Consider the following 25,139-nt stretch of genomic DNA (forward strand, 5'->3'; position numbering starts at 1 on the left):
GAGCTGAATCAGCTAAACAATGCCTTTAAATCAAAGTTATCAACTAAATATCAGAAACAATAGGGATTGAATGTTTAGGTTACTAAGCATAAAAATAAAACCGGACTATTAAGACAACAGCTATTGGGAAGTCAAGCAAAATTTCATTATTCTGTGAAGAACTGTCCTAGTGGGGGAAAAAGAGAAAGCCACTAAATTACCTTATCACCTACTAGTCCCTCACTCCGCAAATACTTCTGTGCCCCTGCTGCATGGCAGACACCACTGCAGTCTGGAAACACTATAGGATGTAGAACAGAACCTCTGCCCTTATGAAGCTAATAATCAGAGGAGAAGGAAGCAAAGAGTGAACTGGTAACTTCATGAGATAGAAAGTTTCAGAGTCCAAATTCTACTTCCATTTTTGGTGGGCTAGCAACAGGCAGAGGGCAGCATAACCTTGTCTTTAAATAAACTGAAGGAGAAATTTAATAGCACTGAAGTAGCATTTTTGTTTAGATCTCAATCAAAGCAATTACAAACATCTATAAATCAATACTTTGATTATAATCTCTTCAGTGACCATATTAACTATTTTAATGAACTTCCAAGTTTTAAATATATTTAGAAGAGCTATCAAAGATTACAGGTATTAATTTGCCTTTAAAAACAAAATCAGCCGAAACCGGTTTGGCTCAGTGGATAGAGCGTCAGCCTGCGGACTGAAAGGTCCCAGGTTCGATTCCGGTCAAGGGCATGTACCTGGGTTGCGGGCACATCCCCAGTAGGAGATGTGCAGGAGGCAGCTGATCGATGTTTCTAACTCTCTATCTCTCTCCCTTTCTCTCTGTAAAAAATCAATAAAATATATTTTTAAAAACAAAACCAAATAAATAAAAAATAACTATCTTCAAAAAGACCGGAGAATTGGCTTTTCATTTTTCTAACACTAAAGTAAGTCAAAATAAAACAAATTATTGATTTCTGTATTAACTGAATCCTGCCCAAATAAGCACACAGATGAAAAAAGTATAATAAAAAAGCAATAAATAACCTATATAATACAACTGATAATTAGTTTTTCCATCAATACTTCGACCTATGGATATATTGATCATTTGTAATACTTAATAACAAGTTATTAAGGACCTAAATAGACACTTTATGAAAGAGGATATACAGAAGGCCAAGAGACATATGAAAAACTGCTCAAAGTAACTAATTATCCGAGAGATGCAAATCAAAACGACAATGAAGTACCATTTCACACCTGTCAGAATGGCTATCATGAACAAATCAACAAACAAGTACTGGAGGAGATGTGGAGAAAAAGGAACCCTCGTGAACTGCTGGTGGGAATGGAGACTGGTGCAGCCACTGTGGAAGACAGTATGGAGTTTCCTCAAAAAGTTAAAAATGGAACTCCCATTTGACCCAGTAATCCCACTTCTAAGAATACTAGTATATCCCAAGAAACCAGAAACACCAATCAGAAAGGATATATGCACCCCTATGTTCATAGCAGCACAATTTACAATAACTAAGATTTGGAAACAGCCTAAGTGTCCATCAGCAGATGAGTGGGTTAGAAAACTATGGTACAGCTACACAATGGAATACTATGCTGCTATAAAAAAGAAGGAACTTTTACCATTTGCAACAGCATGGATGGAACTGGAGAGCATTATGCTAAGCGAAATAAGCCAGTCGGAGAAAGATAAATATCACATGATCTCACTCATATGTGGGATATAATGAACAACACAAACTGATGAATAAAAATAGATCCAGAGATAAAGAAACATCGAACAGACTGTCCAACCTCAGATGATAGAGGGGGGAAGGGGGGGCGAGAACAACCACAGGACTTGTATGCATGCATATTAGCATAACCAATGGACATGAACACTGGGGTGGTGGAGGCTTGTCCTGGAAGGTGGGCGTGGCCAGAGAGGAGGTCAATTGGGGAAAAAGGAGACATATGTAATACTTTAAACAATTAAAAAAAAACTTCTAAATGAAATACAGAGCCACATATTAAGATATTAAAAAATAAGGCTATAAAATTGAATATGATGTAAATTTAGAATAGAAGAAATCACAAAGAATAGATCATCAGATTTTTTAAAAAAATAGCAAGTTATTGTTGCACTACTAATTTCTCAGTTGTATCATACTAGAGGCCCGGTACACGAATTTGTACATGGGTGGGGTCACTCAATCTGGCCGGCAATCGTGGCCAATTGGGGCCAGCCAGCCAGGGGAGGAACCACAGGAGGTTGGCCGGCCAGGGGGAGGTTGGCTGTGGGAGGGAACTGACCACCGGGAAAAGCTCCTGTGGTGAGTGTCTGCCCCCTGGTGGTCAGTGCACATCACAGCTACCGGCCAGTCGTCGGTCGGTCGTCTGGTCGTAACAGTCACTTAGGCTTTTATATATATAGATTATTATGTAAAGTGACACACATGTTTTAAATACAATTCCAGTCTCATATAACTAGAACTCTTCAATTTATAATGCTTATGCCTTGAAAAATTATCACTCATTAAAAGCAAAAAATTCTTCAGAAACATGATTAATGAATGAAAATTAACAGAAATGGTGTTATTTTCCCCAAACAAAATACTATGTCTATAATTTAATGTTTATTCTTGTTTTCCAGGACTACCTGACAATGTTGCATATGTAATGTATTAAAAAACGGAGTCTGGACTATATACTCTGCAGAATTCTAAGGGACAAAAGGGCAAATGGTTATAACAAGGGAAACAGAAGGTACAGGAAACAGTTCTTTAGCTGCAGCAATTTCTCTTGCACCTTCATTTAAGTAGGATGCACCCTTCTTTTTTAGTAAGTATACTGCTAAACACTTGTGCATGAGTCATTTGAGATTTTTACCACTAACATTCAAATTCAGATATAACCTCCAATTAAAATTACAGACAATAAATAATTTTTAAAATATGTACAACTATTAAAATCACCTTTAACATAACAGTCATATTTTGCAATAAAAATTAACAAGCAACTGCTACATGCAGTAACACTGATGAATAAAAGAAACTATTGAGTACAAACTTTATAATCTCATTAGTATAATGTTTAAAAACACACAAAGTGATCTATGGTGACAGAAATCAAAAAGAAGGAGTTTAGGCTTGGGGAAGAAGGAGAGGTAATGGATGGGAAGGGACCTCTGAAGCTCCAGTAATGTTCTTTTCACATTCTAGGGGTGTCACTTTTTAAACACCGATACATTCACTAAGTAAAAATACATTGAACTGTGTACATGTCTAAACATGTTACACCATCATTTTTTAAAGTTCTTAAAAAAAAGAAAAAAAGAAACTTTACAGAATGAATGTTTTTTTCTATCAAATGATTTGTCAAAATGTTAGCCATTCATCTGTTCCCACATTTCCCCTTTGTACACCGTGGAATGATCAGAAGGGATTTATAATGTGTGTATGTAATAGTCAGTAAAGTACAGGGGAGCACCACTCCCTGCCTTACCTTTTCAACAGGGAGTAGCATCTGCAGCAGCCGAGCTGCAAACAGTGAGATGCTGACAAAGGCCATTCTGTGGAGCCTGCGAACTGCCTCTGTGTGCTCCACACCGATGCTACTTTGATGGTAGCACATGGTTTCTCCCAGGGACCCCAGCACTGCGAGCAGCTTCTCTTTCTACAAACATTTAAACACAAAACGGGAAAATAACCAACTTGGGGGTCAGTATGCAAATGTCAGAGGACAATTGAAAACATTATCATTAAATAACAAAAATGAACAAAAAGCAATTATTCCTCTCGATAAGAGCCAATACCTGCTAACAAAGAATGATAAACACACCTACATTTTTAAAAAACTATTTTTTCAGCATTTACTTTGTTGTTGTTGTTGTTTTTTTGGGGGGGGGGTTGTTTTTTGTTTTTTTTGTTAGCATTTACTTTGATGACTTCTAACAAAAAGTTAAAAATTAAATGTGGCCCTGACTGGTTTGGCTCAGTGGAAAGAGCGTCGGCCTGTGGACTGAAGGGTCCCAGGTTCGATTCCGGTCAAGGGCATGTACCTTGGTTGCGGGCACATCCCCAGTGGGGGGCGTGCAGGAGGCAGCTGATCGATGTTTCTCTCTCATCGATGTTTCTAACTCTCTATCCCTCTCCCTTCCTCTGTGTGAAAAATCAATAAAATATATTTTAAAAAAAACAAAACACCCCAATTGTGGTGGGGAGAAGGTGCTGGCATATAGCCTGAGCTGGTGGTGTGTGGCTTTGTCACTATAAGTCTGTTAAAAAAAAAAAAAATTAAATGTGTAATGAAAAATTAACAAAATATATAAAATATAAGTAATTAATAATTTAATAATTCAGGACAAAAAAGGGTTGGGTAAAGGGGGTCGTTGCCTGTTGATGAAATGCAAAATTAATAGTAAAGACCCAATATGAATGAGTCTGAATAACATATAACATCAAGTACAACCTGTTACTGACATGAAGATGGATTTTACAGGTTTTCACTCAGTCTATTTGAGCCTAATTAATAAAATAAGTAGATATAAACTTTGAACATCGCAAAGAATACAATTCCCCAAGCTTCCAAAGGACATTGACAAAGACTAACCATTTACTTAATCACAAAGAAAACTTCAATATATGTATATTTAAGGCTATATTCTCTGATTCCAAAGAAATAAAACTGAAAGTAATATTTAAACCAAAATGAGGGCAAAGCTTACAAAACAAAACAAAACAAAAAATGTAAGAGCCTATTTGTAATACTTTAAGCAATAAAATAAATTTTAAAAAAATAAAGGAGGAGCCATTATATTAATAACTACTGGTCTAGAGAAAACAACTCAGAAACATAGTGACAGTCTTATCACATTAGCCGGCAATTCTTTCACACACTTCTCTATTAAAATAATACTTGTATATTCCTACAACATATCTCTGTTATTCAAGATTAACTTTGGTAATTTATAATTTACTAGTAAATCAATTAACATATTTAATATCTCAGTATCTGAGGGCTTTTATCAGAAGTCTATTTACTTGTGAAATTGTTCCAAATAACTTTCCTTATTCTAATGATGAATTGAGTGCTGCCCAAAATAGTACAAAAAGGAAGTACTATGAATCAGTCTTGGATTTTCACAATTTCCAGCATTTTTTCTAAGCCAAATAAAAGTGGTTTCTTTTTAGCTTTTTTAAGAAAAGAGGATTGAAAAATAGTAACTGGTCCAGTTTTAATTTGTTGAGCTAAAACAATGTTTAAAAACCTGTGAAGTAGTTGATGGGGGGGTGGGCAGTTTTCAGAAGATATTCACAGCTTTTACAAAAGAAGGTACAGAATTAAAATATCCGATTAGCATAATATTCTAAATATTCCCAATGAAACAGAATTTATAGTACAAACAAGATTTCTCAGTCTCTGCACATCATGAAACAGATTGTGAACTCCGTAAAGCATCTGAAATGGGGACTGGCACAGGATGTCCCCCATATGCTTCCAGCCTCACACCCCTCTCCCTCCCACACTGCAGCCGATCACTATAGCAAGTGCAGCCCTCACCAGGCACTTCCCCTCTGAAGGGCAGCTCACCTACCTTCAGAATGACTGCCACTCCACGCAGCACCAGCAGAAAGCAGAGCCTCAGCAGGCCCCCAGCCTCTTGTGCCATTTCCACCTCCCATAGTAACTTGCATTGCCCCTCTAGCCCCACCCTTTACCACCAAACAGCCATTCTCTTCCCTCACCAGGTAAAACAGCCTACCTTCATTTGCTTAGCCAAGTCTTAATTGTGCTCAAGACTCAGTTCAGTCACAATTTACAAGAAACCCTTCCTGAAATCCCAGGATGGCAGTGTTTTCAAAGCACCCTTGGCAATAAAACATAGAACTGACCTTGAAAAAGAAACTGTGCCTCCATTTTCTCATCTATAAATGGATATCTACCTTATAGGGTCATGATGATTAAATGGCCTCATAAACACAGTGTGGTTAAATATCATCTAGTAAGCAGTATGCCTAATGGATCTTTATTTAGCTATTGTTCATCTATGCTTCCTTCCATTTTACTAGTGTCACAATAAATGTATCTACGTCCTACCAGAGTGAAAGCTGCCACTCATTCATCTTGTACTGCAGTGCCTAGCCTATGACAGGCAATCAGAAATGTCTGGTGAACTAAAATAACTGTCTCTCACTAGGGCAACAGCAGGGAAGGTGAATGCAAGCTAGAGATCCCACTAACCCAGTTACAAATCCAGTCTCATCCATCTCCCTGCAGGGAGTCCTCACTGGGTATGAAGCTCGCTCTCAACCCTTTCAGCCCAATTGACCTCCAATCATCAAGTCTTCCCACAAGCCCAGGCATCTAAGTTACCAGCTCACAGCAGGTCTGGTAGAAATTTAGAAGCAATGAATCGTAGAGAAAGAGAAAAGACTGTTTTCAGTGGAATTGGGATGACAGAGAAGGCAAAAATGAAAAGAACCCGCCATCTGGGGTTATGTGGCAGGAAGTGAAGCTCCTTTCTCCCTGGACCTAACTTACCCTGTGAATAAGGAAACAGACTTGGCTTCACAGGGAAGCAAAGAGACGGCACACTTCAGGTCAACCTAACTTTTACTGTGCTTATCAATGAATTTTTTATTTAACAAAATATAATAATTTCAATAAAAATAGTTTTTCTTTATTTACTTCAAGCGAACTAAAAAATATTCAACTGTGGAGATTTTTTTTTGCTATGCATACAACCTGAGTAATGGGAGTTCTAGACATGACTGCTATTAACACTATTGGGAAAGTTCTAGAGATTTAATTCCTCAGGTATTTAATTTCTGAATTGGTAACAACACATCTATTATTTTGTTCCTTTAATGAGTCAACAAAAACACTTCTTCTATCTTTCTTTTTAAACTTGGCAAAAGTAGAACATTAAGTAATTCTACTTAATTGTTTATTTTTATTAATATACCAGAGGCCCGATGCACGAAATTCGTGCAAGGGGCTCGGCCCTCGCAGCCCTGGCTTCGTCCGGAAGGACTTCCAGAAGGTGGTTCAGCTGTCTAGTCTAATTAGCATATTACACTTTTATTATTATAGATAGCCAAGGTACTGAGATTTTTCCTGAGGCATTTATTCTTTTAAACAAGTAGATCAAATATGATTTCAAACAATACTGTTTTATTGAACATTTCTAACATACCAACTGGCACTTATATAACAGATTTAACCTTTAAAGTAAAAATAATTCACTGAATCATAAAAGACTAGCAGCCAAAAGTTAAAAGTGAATGACTAACTTTTACAGATAAATGTTCTGGCCAACAAAATTTAAGTTAATTTAAGAAGCAACTGATAAAGCAGTCTTCACACATCTAAGGAAAAACTCACTTGTTGAAATCCTTCAATCTGTGAAAATCTTCTAAAAGTACTACAAAGTAGTATGGTAACCTTAAGTACTAAAGAAAAACTAAGATTAAGAACTATCATCCCTATTTCATAAATAAAGTAATTGAAGGATTTGAACAGTATATTATACCAATTGTAAAATATTTGTTTCTCTTTTCAATAAATTTTTGTTTTTAAAAGAAGGTTTTGGAGTTTTACAAATGGGTATTGATATTAAGTAAACATCAGTATTTTGTTGTTGTTTTTTCATGTTCTAACCTCTATTCACAAGGATTTCAGGCAGCACATAGTAAAGTTTAATAAAACACAGGCCTAAGTCAAAACAACATAAAGAGAAAAAAACTTTCATAACTATGAATCAATATATATTTTTATAATAAATTTTGCTTCCACTTCTCTGACAATGCAATAAAAAAGGCTGTTACAATTTACATTAAAATACAGAACATACTTCTTCAAGATAAACAAGATTATCTGATAACAGCAAAATCCTATCTAATAAAAGAGTAATATGCAAATTGACCATCACTCCAACACACAAGATGGCCACCCCCATGTGGACACAAGATGGCCTGCAGGGGAGGGCAGTTGGGGGTAACCAGGCCTTCAGGGGAGGGCAGTTGGGGGGGACCAGGCCAACAGGAGAGGGCAGCTGGAGGGGACCAGGCCTGCAGGGGAGGGCAGTTGGCGGGGGACCAGGCCTGCAAGGGAGGGCAGTTGGGGGCAGGGGGGAACCAGGCCTGCAGGGCAGGGCAGTTGGGGGCGACCAGGCCTACAAGGGAGAGCAGTTAGGGGTGACCAGGCCTGCGGGGGGATTCCTTGGGGGGAACCAGGCCTACAGGGGAGAACAGTTAGGGGCAATTGGACCGGCAGGGGAGCACTTAGGCATCAATCAGGCTGGCAGGCAGAGTGGTTAGGGGCACACAGACGAGTGGTTTGGAGCCAGCAGTCCTGTATTGTGAGAGGGCAGTAGGACATCTCTCGAGGGGTTCCAGATTGGAGAGGGTGCAGACTGGGCTAAGGCACGCGTGCGCGCGCACGCGCGCACACACACACACACCGTGCACGAATTTTGTGCACTGGGCCTCTAGTAAATAATATAAAATGACAGATGATTAATGACATTGAAATGTAAAAAAGGATATAATTTATAATTACATGGAAACACTCTGGTAGTTCATAGATGTCTTAAACATTATATTACAATATAACATTTTTAAGGCTCTTGTATATGTATTGATTGCTCATGCAAAATATTACTTATCCAACAGATTTCTTTCAAAGAAAATAAAATGTAATGCCATATTTTCCAAAAATATTTTCCCTACTAAAATACAAATAGCAAAAAACAAAGCACCCAATAATAAAATTAATTAATAAATGCAACAATATGGCTATAACTCAAAGTAATCAAACCAAAGGGGGGAAAAAGAGACTAAAAAAAAGCATACAAACATTCATATAAATTCATATAAAGAATACATTCATATAAAATTCTAAAAAATGCAAGCTAATCAATATCATGGGTGTATCCATATGTCAAAATGCAGCAACAAACTTTAAGAAACATGTGCAGCTTATTCTATGTTAATTATACTTTATTAAAGCTGTTAAGACCCACATACATATATTCACACACCCTCATGAAAAAAATGATAAAAAATGTGCAAAAAGCAGCCCTAATGGCTTGTTTTGGTCTTGATATATACTCCTCCATTAAAAGAAACCAGAATCTCTGGAGAAATGGCCTGTTCCAGACTATGCACAAAATAAGCCTGGACTGCTGTGTCTAAAAGAAAGAAATTCAAAGCCTAATGAGACAATGATGCCAGCTTTAAAGGACTAAAATAAAATAAAATGCTACTACCCAAATCCCAAAGAAATAACTGATTCTCACCATATCTATAGCAAAAAGACTGTTGTCGTCCCAGATATCTACTGAAATTGCTTCACCAATAAGTATCAAATCCTCCGCAAGCAATTCCAGAACTCTTATTATCATCTGTCTGCTACCTAGAAAAACAGCCAGGAGAAAGGGAAGAAAAAAGTTAACTTTCAAATCAATAGCTGAATGCCGTATTGCTCAATCTTCTAGTCATGCCCCCAAATTCCTGTTTCTCTTTAATATCTTATATGCTTTTAGAACTGTTGAAAGAGATAAACAGGGAAGCCACAATCGACAACCACCATTAAAGACTTCTCTTCTAATCATATGCTATTTAACTACAACGAATCAAATGTGCTCATAGTGGGAAAGATACTCAAGAAGAGCATAGCAGTAATTTAACTACAAGTATTGTGAGACAGATTCAACTAATTTTTCAAATTCAGAGACCATCCATGTCACATGGAACATGTGACAAAGCACCAGGACAGTTTAGAAAACACCTTCTAAGGATTTTCTAAGGATTAGTACCAGAAGGCTTAAGCCTCATCATAAAACTGTATTTCCTGCACAGAAGCTGCCTGGGAAGCTAAGCTTGGACTGGAGTAACTGAAGTATAAATGTCCATGCTGGCATTAGCTGAAGAAACTTGAAGAAGTTCTATCTAAAATAGGTTCTCAAGCCTATGCTCACATTACTAATAAACTCTAAAAATATTCCCAAAGGAACTGTGCCATTGGAGCCACACCCACCAGCGTAATGTCCTTCTCCATACAGCCATAATAACAAAGGAATGCCACAATCCACAATTCTAAGTGAGGCGGACATTCCTCAGCCTTCCTGTCCACATACCAAAGGTCAATTTCTAATGAATAAAAGTAAACTACCAGATCATTAGGGTCTAGATTAATCGTTTCATCAGAACAACTTGAGAAAGTTCTTTTAGAAATCTCTTATGATATTGAACAATTATAAATTATGCAATAATTTACCACAAAAGGGCAAAAGAACATTTAGAAAATTTTATGTACCAAGATACAGCTTTATAATTATCAATCTGACTTTTTACAGCAAATTAAGGAAAGGTTAAATGCAAAATCATTAAATCTAAAACTGTTCTTCTCAGTACACCATGAAGACAAACATATATACTTTATAATGCCAAGTTCAGATTTTCCTTCACCACATTATTGGTACCTGAATTACTATGTATCCTAACCCCCGGAAGCAAAGTCACTCCATCAGAAATTAGGTGTACAGTTTTCCTCAGGATAAAATAAAAATGTTAATGCTTTCCAAACAATACCTACCTCCTACTTTGCTCCCCATCACACTCAAGTAGGCAAAAAGTAGCCACAGGACTTAAAGAACCATTAGCATGTGATACGTCCTTTACTCAGCCAGTATAAATGAAAAAAAGGCAACACTTATTAATCTTCTATTGATATCTCAACACGTTTATCAATTACTGAAAATGTATAGATTTAGAGAATAAAAATCATTATTGCTTCCAAATCTTTCTTTACCTTCAAAATGCAAAGTGCTTCAGAGAGTGGACTTTGCTTTCAAAAGAACCTTGGATCAAGTCTGTTCTTAGCTGTTTGACCTCGGATAAGTTTCTGAACGACTCCTGATTTGTAACATGGGGATAGAAGCAGTAACTACCACAATGGAAGAATAAAGTGGGCTGATTTGAGGAGAGCATGAAATAATGCACATGAAACCAAGCAGCTCAACTCGCAGTAACTGTTGTTTGATTGCTAGGCTATCCGCCACTCACCACTTTGGTATCTTTCTATCACTCGTCACTAACATTACAACTGCATTCCAGTGTATATTACAATACACCTTTGCAACTTTACCTAGTACCTTGGAAAGAAAATATTAAATGTTTGGGGTTGTTTTAGTTTTGTTATTTGTCTGGGTTTTTTATTTTGGGAAAAATTATTGCAAAGGTAAGAATCCCGTTGTAGGTGTGTTTCTAACATGCTCATAGCTGAAGTAACCACCGAGTAAAAAGAATGAACTGAGAGCAAATCAAAAAGTTCCTAGGAAGCAAGAGCCAGAGATTTTTTTATTCTGGCCTATTCGTACGGCTCACCCTCTCTAAATGACTGCAGATGCATGGATTTCTCAGTGATCACATTTAAAGCAGCCACACAGAGTGAAGCCTGTGCACAAACAGCCACAGATGGAAGGTGATACTCCATGGCACCACATTTCATTGAGAAATAAGAAAGGCCATATTTTCTTAGGAATTTGTTCCCCAATAAATGCAGATTCTAAAGGTCCCAGCATAGACAGAAAATGAAAAAAAGAAAAATAAGAATACCAGAAAACAGTCAAAACAATCACAGGTTACATAAGAAGAACTATGATTTCACAAACAACAGACCTGTTCTCAAGAGAGGCACTGTGGACTCCAGGAGGCAGACACAGAACTGGGGAAGGCTGAGCTGCTGGAACTGCAGCTGCAGCATATCTTCCGATTCCAGCTCGGGCAGGTCGATGTGTGCCACATCCAGAGGTGAGGGGACAGAAATCCTGGAGTTCACGAGCGCATGACTGCTACTCCCGCTGTGAAACAAACAGGACAATCCCTGAATAAGGAGACGGCCCACACACAGATGTACTGCACTTCTGCGATGGGTGCACTGGGAGCCTCAGATTGGATATGAGTCTAATGCTTCATGTAACAACAGTTCTGGTCGGATTTGGAGAAACCCTGACAAAGTCATGACATTAAATTCCATCAACATAGCTCAAAATTGCAAATGAAACCAAAAATGCCTTCTATTTGACTTTTCAAACTGATGTTCTAGAAATGTATCAACATTCTTACAGTAGCAATCAACATTAGCAAAGATAGCCCATTCATTTAAGGAAAACTGGAAAATTCAAAAATTCATTGCAAAGTTCTTCTGAAATCAACTCATAAAGTCAAAACTAGAGCCAAAACCGGTTTGGCTCAGTGGATAGAGCGTCGGCCTGTGGACTGGAAGGTCCCAGGTTCGATTCTGGTCAAGGGCATGTACCTGGGTTGCGGGCACATTCCCAGTAGGGGATGTGCAGGAGGCAGCTGATCGATGTTTCTCTCTCATCGATGTTTCTAACTCTCTATCTCTCCCCCTTCCTCTCTGTAAAAAATTAATAAAATATATTTAAAAAAAAAGAAAGGCAAAACTAGATACTTCATATAGTTGACTAGATTTTCTGTGATTTCCACCAAATATTCTTAGTAAGCCAATGTTAACAACTGAAGAATACTAGAAAATGCCAGAAAAACATAAGAAATAGACTACTTCAATTAGTACATTCAACATCACATAATGTTTTTGAAAATACACTAAAAGATGAAACATCCCATCTCTGTTGGCTTTCTTTATAAAAAGATCCTTACTTTGGGTATAAAGTGGTAGGGTAGGGATAAATATGTATAGTAGGCCTGAACCTACATTTGCAAAGACCCTAAAATTTTTGACTTTTAATGTCATCCACAAGTGAACCTGACAGAATTCCCCAAATTTAACATGTTCTGTCACTTCTTCAATTTCCATATCCCAAACATTCCAAAAATATGGAAATAAGCCAAGTTCTCTCAAGCTCTGAAAGGTCTCATGAGGAAGCTGACACTCAGGAGTGAAAATCTACAAGCGGAGTGTATGCCTGTGTGCTGAGTACAGAGTTGCAATATAATATTTATGTCTTTCTGTGGGTCGTTATAAAAAAGGTATGAAAGCCACTGGTTTAACCCAAGGCGATACCTGAGCTAATGTTACAAAGGAGAAGACAGAGAAAAATAATGATCTCCCTGTGAAATTAAAACACACACAAACAAGCTAACCAGGCTTTCCCACAATCACCTGGACGACACTGCATCCCAATCCTGGCCATCTCCTCTAGGGCGCTGGCCTGTGCGTCCAACCACAGAAGGCCGGGGGCTGCTGCTTCCTGGAGAAGGGTTCTGAGAATGATGAGTAACTCTTACTTCATAGCAATAAGACAAAGAGGAATTTTGGGAAACTGTATCTGCAGGGGGGAAAAAAAGAAGAAAATTACCCCTTAGTAGAGACAGATTACTGATTATGTAATATTTCTAACAAATTTAAGGTAGTAGGAATGCTTCTGTAGGGGTTAAAAAAAAAAAAAAAAAAAAAAAAGGTCAATCTTTGCTGCAAGTATTCACTCAGCACATCTAGGTTTCTATCTAGCCTGATTATATGAAGCCTTCTGGCCAACAATATTCACTTCTGACATAAGACTGCCAAGGCAGAACATCAGATCACACACTGCCTGCTGAAAACTCCCCAAGAAACTCATCTCAAACCACAGGCAAAAATTAACTCAAAATGAATCAGCAACCTAAATATGAGAGTTAAAATCCTAAAGCTAAAAGAGAAATATAGGGATAAATAAATCTTCATAACCTTGGATTTGGCAATGTATTCTTAAATGACACCAAAAGCACAAACAACCAAAGAAAACATAAACTGGACTTCCTCACAATTAATAGTCCCATAAGTCAAACAAAGGACATTACGAAAAAAGTGACAACCTACAGAATGGGAGAAAGTATTTGCAAATTTTATATCTAATAAGGATTTAATAGCCAAGATATATTAAAAACTCCTAAAACTCAACAACAAAAAACTAATTTAAAGTTAGCCAATGGACTTCAACAAACATTTCTCCAAATCTATATATATAAAAGACTAAGCGACCAAATGACCGGTCGCTATGATGCACACTGACCACCAGGGGGCAGACACTCAATGCAGGAGCTGCCCCTGGTGGTCAGTGTGCTCCCACAGCCAACCTTCCGTGGCCCCTCCTCGCAGCCAGCTGGACCCAATCGGCCCTCTAAGGGTTGGCCAGCCAACCTCCTATAGCTCCGATTGCCGGCCAGGCCAAGGGACCCCACCCATGCACGAATTTGTGCACTGGGCCTCTAGTAAGATATATGAAAGGCCAATAAGCATAAGAAGAGTCACCAAGGAATCACTAGTCATTAATCAATAGTCAGGAGGGAAATGCAAATCAAAACCACAATGAGGTACCATTTCACACCTACTAGGATGACTATGATTAAAAAAAGGGAAATAACAAGTGTTGGTAAGATATGGAGACACTGAAAACTTCATAAATTGTTGGTGGGAATGTAAAATGGTACAGCCACTGTGGAAAATAGTGTGGCGGTTCCTAAGAAAGTGAAAAATAGAATTAACATATGACCCAACAATTCCACTCTCACCCAAATGAATTGAAAACGGGGCTTGAACAGATATGCCAATGTTCACTGAAGCATTATTCACAATAACAAAAGGTAAGAACATAAGAGTCCATCAGCACATGAGTGAATAAACAAAATGTGGTATATACATAGAATGGAAAATTGTTTAGTCATAAAAAGGAAGTCCTGGAATATGCTACAATGTGGATGAACCTTGAAAATATTTTGCGAAGTGAAATAAGCCAGGTTCCAATTGTATGGATTACACTTGTACTTAGAATACACAAATTCAGTAGACTAGAGCAGTGATTTTCAACGAGTGTGCCACAAAAAATTTTAAAACATGTACTACCCGACTACTTAGTTAGGGGCACTAACCTCTTTTCCCTTAGACTGTCAAATAAAAAAATGACAACAGCCAACACAATAACAGCCATCCTATGTGAATGAATCAAAATTATACCCCTTTTTTTTGTCAGACTGGCAAAAATCACTGGACTAGAGGTTACCAGGGGCTGCAGGAGGGATTAACGGTGAAGCATGATCACCAACCACTCTAAGTTAGTATTCAACTTTCAAAGCATATGTATAAGTGCACTGAAATACTACCAGTAATTTGTAAACAGTTTTGAGAAGGCCAGCCTAGTACTATATTTGTCCATTAGGTGGTGCTTTTTCCATGAAAAGTCAGGCACTATGATGATATAAAACTCTGACAACATCAAAAGTCGCATAAAAATAGTTGTCATAATATAAAAATCAGTATTTTCAACCCAAACAATTTATTAACACAACATAATTTACTAAAATACCCAAACAGCTGGGCTCAGAATCCTAATCCCTGGCTTCCAACAACACTTTTCTTTTTTTTTTCTTTTTTTTCTTTATTGATTAAGGCAGTGGTTCTCAACCTTCCTAATGCCGCAACCCTTTAATACAATTCCTCATGTTGTGGTGATCCCCAATATCATTGTTATAAATTGAACATAATTAAAGCATAGTGATTAATCACAAAAACAATATGTAATTATATATGTGTTTTCCGATGGTCTTAGGCAACCCCTGTGAAAGGGTTGTTCGACCCCCAAAGGGGTCATGACCCACAGGTTGAGAACCGCTGGATTAAGGTATTACCTATGTGTCCTTATCGCCCCATTGTCGTCGTCCCTCCCCTCCCCCACCACCAAGGTGATCATTAGCTGAGGAATGAGGAATGGGAGTTTAGCTTGTGACAATGTACATACAGTAATCCCTAACAGTATGTATAATGGGGTTCTTTCTCAGAAGAATCTGCAAAGACCACCCATGACTAATGGATAAATAAACATAAACACCTTGTTTGCTAGAGAAAAAGCCTGGATCTCGGTAGAAGTGAAGTCTATGTCGTAAACACATGCACAGCTGCTGCAAGCAGGACACCGACTGCAGTGCCAAGCGAGGTGTCCCCTCACCTCCGAAGGCCAGCTTCAGCAGAGAGAACAGGCTCTGAAATGAAGAAGAACCATAAAAATGATCACGGAAACCAAGTGCTCAACTTCAAAGGAGGGTGTGAAGCTGAAGGAAGGGTAAATGAATAATCAAAGGAAATAATCTGCCAAATATTTGTAAGACAAGAAACAGAAATGGGCAAAAGTCATTTGGCATAATGCGAGAATAAGGGTCAAAATAAAATTAAATGTGAATAGAATGGTCAGTGTTGCTTACATCTAAAACCTGTTAGGTAAGCACCTATTCTGAGAGAACACAGGTATTAAGTATTACTCCCCATTCAGGACATGAAGTTTCACAGTACTTTTTAAAAAACACATCAAGGTTTCCACATCTCAAACAGCTAAGTCAGTTTACTACGTTTTGGTAATTAATAGCTTTTCCTCTGCTATCATCTGACAGCGGCCATAGTATGGATTAATAGCTGCCATTATTCACTGGCATGATTTTTAGCCCTGTGATTGTGAAGCTGCAGATATGCCCCAATCCCAGCCCTGGATCCCAATGCCTCTACTGTGCAAGTCTGGGTCCCAAGGCCTCTGCTGAAGAAGCAACAGACCAGACTGCAAAGAACCCATCTTCATTGCTCGCTATCACGTTTCCTCAGCATCCAGCAGTGTGCCTAACACATACCAGATAATCAGAGAGACAAGCTATTCTTAATGTTCGGAGGGTTCCTGCTGCCTAACCTCAACTTCCAAAGTCTACTAGTATTCACCCTTTAGGTGACCCAGAAGTGGTAAATTCAGAGTGGCCAAATTGGACTACATGTGTCAAATGAGACTACCTCCTATCAGAAGAACTATCACTATCCAAATAAATCAGAAAACAAGTGGTTTAAACACTTTATCCTTTAAATATGGTAGTGCACAAGTCTTTCCTAAGGACTGCTATGTTGCAAATTTTGTTTCCTCCCAAAAGTTCTCTATTTCAAAACCTAAAACAATTAAAGAGGATACACACCTGAACAATGTTCGGCCTTTGAAGGAAAATCTCAGCAGGAAAATCTTGCATGATAACATCCTTCAATAGTTCACAGGTGTTCCAGATCAAAGTGTGGTTACTACTTCTTAGAGAGCTACAAAAGAGCATTATTCATTTTTAAAAAGAGTTTACCTATCCTAATTGTAAGTCACTGAGTAGCAAATGACTCTACTCACATCCTCCAGGTCTCAGCCAAGACATGACTTCCCCTGGGAAGCCTTCCTTGATCTGTTCCCTAAACAATAAACAACTGTGGGCAGGTGCTTCTTCCACAGCCCTATACTGTATCTCAGTGGTTCTCAACCTTGGCTGCACATTAGAATCACCTGGGAATCTTTTTAAAATCCTGATTCCTGGGCCTCATCCTCTGGAAATTCTGTTTCTTTGTTATGGGGTGGGACCACAACATTAGTAACAAAGGAAAAGAATTACCGGAGGATGAGACCCAGAAATCAGGATTTTAAAAAGATTCCAGGTGATTCTAATGTGCAGCCAAGGTTGAGAACCACGGCTGTATCTGCTGCTATGTCAACTGCGTGCTTTGTACCCCCACTAGACCCTCCTAAAGATGGCATGCCCAGAGCCTATCACAATGCTACTAAATGACATTAAGGAGGTCAAAGGGCACAGAATTCAATGACATCTGTTATGTGAATTAAGAAATAAGACAGAAAAAAATAACAGCAACTATAGAGTTTAATTATAGGAATTAGGCTCTTTGCTGCTCTTCTCTATTCTAGGTGACTCAAGCTGGAAGGCCCCTCTTATCCTGTACAGAGGATATCTCTCAAGTTCTCAGACAATATTCTCCCTCCTAGGGATGTAGCAGTGGTTCACTGTCCACCCCAAGAAACCAACCCCCAAGATATTAACCCTCCTCTCTCAGCTCAGCTCCAGTCCACCATCCACCATCCCCCACCCATAGGTGTGCACTGGACAGCATCTCTCTCCCTTAGGGACTGACTCAGAACTGCCAGATCATGTTCATCCTGCCCCTTTCCCATGTGCAGCTACCTCTTCAATATGTTGTTCCAAGAGAGTTCACTGAGGCCTCAGAAGTGCCATCAGCAAAAATCATTTCACAGCATCTTCCTGTCTCTGGCCCTAATGCTAGCAAGTTGGTCTTTATTTTCCAGATGTGTGTGTGTGTGCGCGCGCGCGCGCACAAACACGCAAACACACACACGCACACACACACACACAAACACTACTCATTTATTGTAGTATTCACAGAAATTAAAGTTTCAGAAAAAAAGAAAAAAGAAACTAGACATTAATATACTCTCCCAATTTCTACATATCAAGTGCCTATGTTGGGGTTGGGGGTAATGACCAATTAACATCCATTACATAAGATCAGTGGTCCCTAACCTATCCCTAAGCCCAATTTGAAATAAATATATTGTCTACTAAAAAGACTGCATTTATGCTTAATTTCTCCATTTTCATTAAGCAAAGACACAGCAATGGTCAATGGGAGACTGGTAAATCAGAGATGACTAATGAGCACACGAGACTTCAGCTACAATGTGCAGCCTGATTAGAGGCAAACAGGAATTTTCTGGCTTACATTCTAAAATACTGAATATCATTCATATCGTCCCATTACTCCATTCACAGCCACTTGTATCTTTCTTCCTGCTGAACTTGTATAGTAATAACTACCAGGTGCAAGGCTAGAAGTGAAGCAACAATAGCTGTACCTTTCATTAGAGGAGAGAACGTGTCTGTCAGCTGTGGTCAGGGGGAGCCACGGAAATGCAGAAAACTTCAAACACCTGGTAGTCTGAGTCGCTGGTAATGGAAGAGCACAACTTACACCATCAAAGAAGACAACGTTGACAGACGCACCTTTAAACTAAGTCCCCAAATGAAGTTACATGTACAGGAACCTACAATGCACCAAACAAGGCCAGCTGCAAATGTATTCGCCCTCAAGATAAATAACAGAGCACACTTTTCATATTTTAAACAGAACTCATAGGTTATAATCAGAAGAGCACTAAACACAAACCCATACTGAATGACATTTAGTTTCTTTTTTTAAAATTTAAATTTATTGTTTAAACCAGTGGTCGGCAAACTGCGGCTCACGAGCCACATGTGGCTCTTTGGCCCCTTGAGTGTGGCTCTTCCACAAAATACACGTGCGGGCGCGCATGTACAATTGAAACTTTGTGGCCCATGCGCAGAAGTCGGTATTTTGTGGGAGAGCCACACTCAAGGGGCCAAAGAGCCGCCTGTGGCTCGCGAGCCGAAGTTTGCCGACCACTGGTTTAAAGTATTACATGAGTCTCCCTTTTCCCCCATTGACCTCTCCCCGGATGCTTCCATGACATTTAGTTTCAATTCTATTTTCTATTTTACTCTTGACCAGAACACAGAGCACAAATTTAACATAAAAAGAACTGATATTTGGAGTCCTTTAATTACAGAAATTTAAAATGATAAAACAATCACATACTATATCTAATTAGTCATGTTTAAATATCCTAAATGGTGTTAGATGTTTAAGCCTCTTTGAAGATGAGTTCAAAACTAAAAGGTTGAAAATCAAATATCTTCAACCTCAAAGAAGATTAAAAGAAATACTAGAAACCAACACAATTTTAAACTACCACTGTTCAAACTATTTTTTAATAGGCTTATTTCCCCAGGTTTATTGAGATATAATTGACAACTAAAACTGTGTAAGTTTAAGGTGTACAACACGATGACTTAATACACATACACTGCAAAATGATTATCACAGTAGAGTTAGTTTACCTCTCCAACCTCTCACATAATTACCAATCATTTCTTGTGGTGAGAACATTGAAGATCTATTCTCTTAACATTTTTTAGCAGATTTTATATAATACAAGTTAAGGTAGCAACACTGAGAAGTAGTATCTACAAAAGCCCTTCCAGATGATAAACAGTCCTTCTTCCTAATGCTTTGAAAAGAGCATGGAATCTTTAAATTCAGGTAATTATTAATTTCACAAATAAAGCACAACTGCGTCTTTTAAAAGTGCTAAAATAAAAGCAGGGTTTGCTTTCTCAGGGAAAAGCAAGAGGTGGGTAGAGGGAAGGATAGGTTTACACTGCACATAAAAATGTGTCCAAAACAAGACAGACCACTAATCCACAGGCTGCAACTCACCTGCAAAAGCATTCCCACCACAAGTGTCCTTATTGTTTTCAGCAGCTTCACCCACGTACTAAGCTCTGCTCCCTTCAGACACCTCTCACTGCCACTCACTTAAGCCTCTCAGCCACACACACAAAGGACTACCATCTCAAATCCAAAGCTCCCTATAAGCCTAACAAAATTTTTCCAGAAAGGGAAGATGAAGTATTTTAATAGCTGAACAAGTTTTCTGTTCTATCTTATGCTATTATTCAACTTGAGAGTCTCTAAGGAACCTTTTGAATAACAAGCATCCAAACTAAGTTCAACTGAATCCCCATGTCAGCAGATATCCCCTAGAACACACATTTTTTCCAACCACACAGGCAATAAAATGTGAAGCACTTGATTACTTAACCATTCCTAACCGCCAGGGGCACCTAGGATAAAGGTCTCATCTTTTCTAAGCCTCAGTGTCCTCATCAGTAAAATGGGGACACTGACAATAATCTCATTGGGTCCTCATGAGGCTTCACTTATGCAGAGTATACACTGAGTGCCTAATACATTGTTGGCATCGTTCTGCACAGGGGGATAAAGCAGTGTTTGCAGCTATCACTAAGCTTATTGTGACAGAAACAAGAAGGAAATAAACATAAGTTCAGATCATGATATGTGTTAGGAAGAAAACTAAACAGAAAGTGTTCACTGGCTAGAGTCCTCAAGAAGGTCTCTTTAAGGAGGAGGAAGGACACAGCCAGACACAAAAAGACCCAGAAGAGATCTCTAAACAGAACTCTAGAATCAGTGGCTGTTGGGATAAAGATAAATGAAGAAATGAAGAAGACGCCGAGTGTTGGCTTGAGTGAATGGACAGACGGTACACTGAGTGAGCTGGAGAATGAGATGAGGAGTGCATAGTGCACGGCACAGTCCCTGATGAAGGGTTTGTGTCCAACAAGCAATGCAGGTACTACTGCCACCATGACCACCCACCTATGCAGTTGCTCAAATGCAGTTAAATAACATAAAATGTTACCATTTAGACTCTACATCCTAAACTAGTTTGAGGAAACTGAAACACTCAGCTTGGTGCTGAAACATTTGAGTGTGAACACAAGGTGTCTTCACAACAATACGTAAAAGTACATTAATTTCTGCTGTACCAGGTCAGCAGGATCTACTTCCCTACATGTACTCACCCACGGGTGCTGGAGGCCCTTCCATCTGCTGGAAATGACTTCTGTCTTGAGGAAAATATCCTGTTAAGATTTCAGGTGGCTGTGGCAATTCTGAAAAGAAAATAGATATTACTGCATGTATTATTATTTCTGATTCATTATTTGCTACAAGTGAAAGGTACTCATTTCAATTATTGTTTTCTCTGACTAGGAAGATAATCCAGTTTTTTTTTTCTCTGAATAGCCTGTCTTCCTAAAGAGGTAAAAAATGTGAATGTTGAGCCAATTTCAAATTGAGGGTTTTTTTTTCTCCCTTTTTCTTTTACCATTAATATAATTATTTGTTAGAATGAAAATATCTACAATGTACAGGAAGAATCTGTTACAAAGTGTTTATTCAAGAACTGTTCATCTCTGCTTCTAAGTCCATCTCCTTCTTCTCTTGTGCTCCAATTACATAGTTCCTGGTCACTACAATTTTCATTAGTATCTTTTTAAAAGTTGTCAAAGTCAAAGAGGTCCAGCACTATCTTTCAATGCCTTTCATGATTCTATCACATGATTACATATTCAGCGGCGCAGTTGCAATGACAATGAGAATGAGAAAAAGGCTAAAACTAAATTTTCTAATTTTCTGTTTGATGTTTTCACAACAGTAGTTCTTAATATTAATACAGATATTGAAAATTTGCCTTAGACCATACTTCTAACCTAATCTGTAAGGAACTACCCTTGAAAATTCACAATTTAAGATTCTACTTTATTTGTTATGGCTTAGACAGAAATTGTAAAATCTGTTGTTAAAAATCACAATCATGCCGTAGCCGGTTTGGCTCAGTGGATAGAGCGTCGGCCTGCAGACTGAAAGGTCCCAGGTTCGATTCCGGTCAGGGGCATGTACCTTGGTTGCGGTCACATCCCCAGTTGGGGGTGTGCAGGAGGCAGCTGATCAATGTTTCTAACTCTCTATCCCTCTCCCTTCCTCTCTGTAAAAACTCAATAAAATATATTTTAAAAAAAAAATCACAATCATGCAAAAAGCCAATAAACGGCATTTACCACTGTTCTTGTTAACAGTGATACCAACAGTCACATCAATAGCAGCACAGCACTGATACAGAGAAAAATATGGTAGCAGAAACACTTTTTATACTTTTACCACTCCATTACATAAATTTTATGGGCCTTTTTTTTTTTCTTTGAATCAATTCAAATGCCTTCCATATTTAAGGCACTCTATTGGGCATAAAATAGCAAGAACACAAATAGAGCCACCAACAGCTCTACGGCTAATAGATGTTGGGCCTCATGCTGAGCTCTTTTCAGGCACTGTCTCATTTAATCCTCACAATAATATTATAAGATGTTCTTTCTCACTGTCCCAATTTTGGGATGAGAAAACTAAAGGCTGAAGCTGTTAAGAACCTTAGCCAAGGTGACAAAATTAATGGCAGAACTGGGACTGAAATCCATGTCTCTTTTACTCTGATTTTATACACTATACCATGTGCAGCTCGTTTTGATTGGACCCCATAAAAAAATCGTGATATTAACATACCCCTACATGAAAAACAGTCAAAAAATGCAAGTGTAAAACATTGAGGAAAATCTCTAGCTCATGATAACGAGTGCTCAAAAAAAATTCTGTTACTGTTAAAGAAATAATGTCTCAAACTGGTCTTACGAAAAGAAAATCTTTTAGGCCCCTTCCCCCAAAAAGCAATAAATACAGCCCAGCCGGTGTGCTTGGTAGTTGAGCATGGACTCATGAACCAGGTCACAGTTCAATTCTGATCAGGGCACAAATCGGGTTTCAGGCTCAGGCTCAATCCCCAGTAGGAGGCAGGGCAGGAGGCAGTGAATAGATTATTTTCTCTCATCATTGATGTTTCTCTCTCTCCCTCTCCCTTCCTCTCTCTGAAATCAATAAAAACATATTTTAAAAAACACAATAAATACAAATGTATCCTCCTCTGAGTGACAGTAGAGGAGAGAAAAAAGGTCAAGCTCATGTAAGTTAACACAAGAAAAATAAGTTGGAGGGGGATTTTTTTTTTTTTTAATCTAAGGTCCCTTTCCTTAGAATTAAACACTAGTACCAATATATTTATAGTTTAACCGAATGCATCAGAATGATTCCAAAGAGTTACCAATCTGATCGGTCTGGTAAGATGCAGAGCACAGTGCAGGGACTTCTGAAGGAAGAATAAAAAGTCCATCCAGAATGCCATCGATTTCAGCCTGTAGATTCGGCTCCACGTTAGCACGAAGTTTAGATAAGAATTCGACTGCACCAAGATCAACCAAATGCTGGACTGCTGGGGAGTACTGAAAGCATGAGAAGAGTGTCTTGTGAACAACAGCCAATCAATGATTCCCTCTCATCATGATGTTTCTCTCTCCCTCTCCCTTCCTCTCTGAAATCAATAAAAACACACATTTAAAAAAATCACCCAAGACTGCACAGCGATTGACAGTTTTGAACGGTTAAACTTGCAATTTGACATCTGACTCTGGCAACTAACTATTCTCAAGATACGCTGAGGAACATAGATCTGAAAAACAAACATAGGAAAGGAATTTAACACCCCTTGTGAGATTAATCGTGGTCTGTAACATTATCTCTAAACGAGTCCTCTGTCATAGGGACCCGTCCAATTTTTAACATGCAAATAACAGAACACAAGGAAAACCAGAATGAAGCTATTAACCTCCCCCGATGATTCCAAAACCCGGAATCCACCAGAGCTCAGGAGATCGGTGTCACTTCAGAGCACAGTGGCCACAAGGTGAGATTTAACATCACAAATCAAATTAAAAGAAGACGTGGCCATATAACCAAATGAGTGAAAATGCACCGCCCCCGGTTGCTTTTCAAAAACCTTTTACATGAACTTTCCAACAAATGCTCCAGTGCAATGACTAAAACACTCGCTCCTCCGATCCCTTGTGTCAAGATGCTCGCACCTTCACCAGCCGGTTCAGAAGGCTGAGCACCTCTGCTTTCATGGGGACGGACGGGAAGTTGAACCACTGCAGCAGGTGCGCGAACAGCAGCCGGTCCTGGGCCAGGTCGGCGGCGCCGATCAGGTTGAGCTCCACCTTGCAGAGCACGGTCCGCAGGGCGCGCTCGCGGATCTCCGCCAGCTGGTGACCTGCCGGGGACACACCGCTCGCAGCCGGTCCACTCCCCCCAGCCCCCAGCCGCCCACCCGCAACCTGCCCCGACTCCGTGGTTACGCAGGACCAGGGGCGAGGGGAAGGGGGGCGCAGGGTCAGAGCGCGGGGTCGGCGGGGTCAGGAGGACAGAAAGAAACCAATGCTTCCACCAGCTGGGCCGCTGGTGCTCTCGGGCCACGCACTTCGGCGTTGACACCAAGTGCGACAGGGGTCCCCGGGGACTGCTCTAGCCAAGCCGGGACCAGAAAGGAAACGTGGCACGGCCATTCTCAGCCAGTGGCAACGACAGGAGGACGAATCCAGCGAGGGCGGCTCTGACTGTTACCGAGTTTCCTGATGAGCCCCGTCAAAACCATCGCGTCCCGCTCCACCAGCCGCCGCCGGAGAATTAAACCGCCGCGCCACAGCGTCCGGCCACGATGACTGTCCCCCCGGAAACTCGGGCCGTGGGACAGCGGGTTCCGCTACTCCGGGGCGAACCACCCGACCAGTGAGAGCCATTCCGCGAGCTGCTCCCGGCCCTGCGTCCCAAGAGGAGCTTGCGGGTTTTTCTTTAATGACTACCACGCAGTTTACAGACAGCCGTCTCGCAGGTAGGGACCGGAAAGAATGAGGAGGCAAGCAGAGGTGGAACCGGCTTTGGCCGCTGGGCACGTCGGGACTTGTAGTTCTAGGCCCAGTCGTGCTCC

The 25,139-nt window shown here is 39.5% G+C and overlaps 1 protein-coding gene across 1 annotated transcript in view; it reads right to left on the reverse strand.

Moving 5' to 3' along the window:
• RTTN (rotatin) overlaps positions 1-24,849 on the reverse strand; it is a 112,846-nt gene extending 87,997 nt beyond the window's left edge. Inside the window, exons 1-11 of the mRNA XM_081098054.1 lie at positions 24,776-24,849; positions 24,238-24,425; positions 23,421-23,598; positions 21,292-21,381; positions 18,681-18,771; positions 16,957-17,071; positions 15,840-15,990; positions 13,139-13,304; positions 11,671-11,852; positions 9,288-9,403; positions 3,491-3,661 (exon numbers count right to left, since the gene is read on the reverse strand). Coding sequence (XP_080954180.1) covers positions 3,491-3,661; positions 9,288-9,403; positions 11,671-11,852; positions 13,139-13,304; positions 15,840-15,990; positions 16,957-17,071; positions 18,681-18,771; positions 21,292-21,381; positions 23,421-23,598; positions 24,238-24,425; positions 24,776-24,806 — 1,479 coding nt within the window. The 5' untranslated portion in view covers positions 24,807-24,849. The remainder of the gene's footprint in view (positions 1-3,490; positions 3,662-9,287; positions 9,404-11,670; positions 11,853-13,138; positions 13,305-15,839; positions 15,991-16,956; positions 17,072-18,680; positions 18,772-21,291; positions 21,382-23,420; positions 23,599-24,237; positions 24,426-24,775) is intronic.
• Positions 24,850-25,139: the final 290 nt, after the last annotated feature.

Source organism: Myotis nattereri, assembly GCF_964212035.1.
Source record: "Myotis nattereri genome assembly, chromosome: 8".
NCBI classification, from domain to species: Eukaryota; Metazoa; Chordata; class Mammalia; order Chiroptera; family Vespertilionidae; genus Myotis; species Myotis nattereri.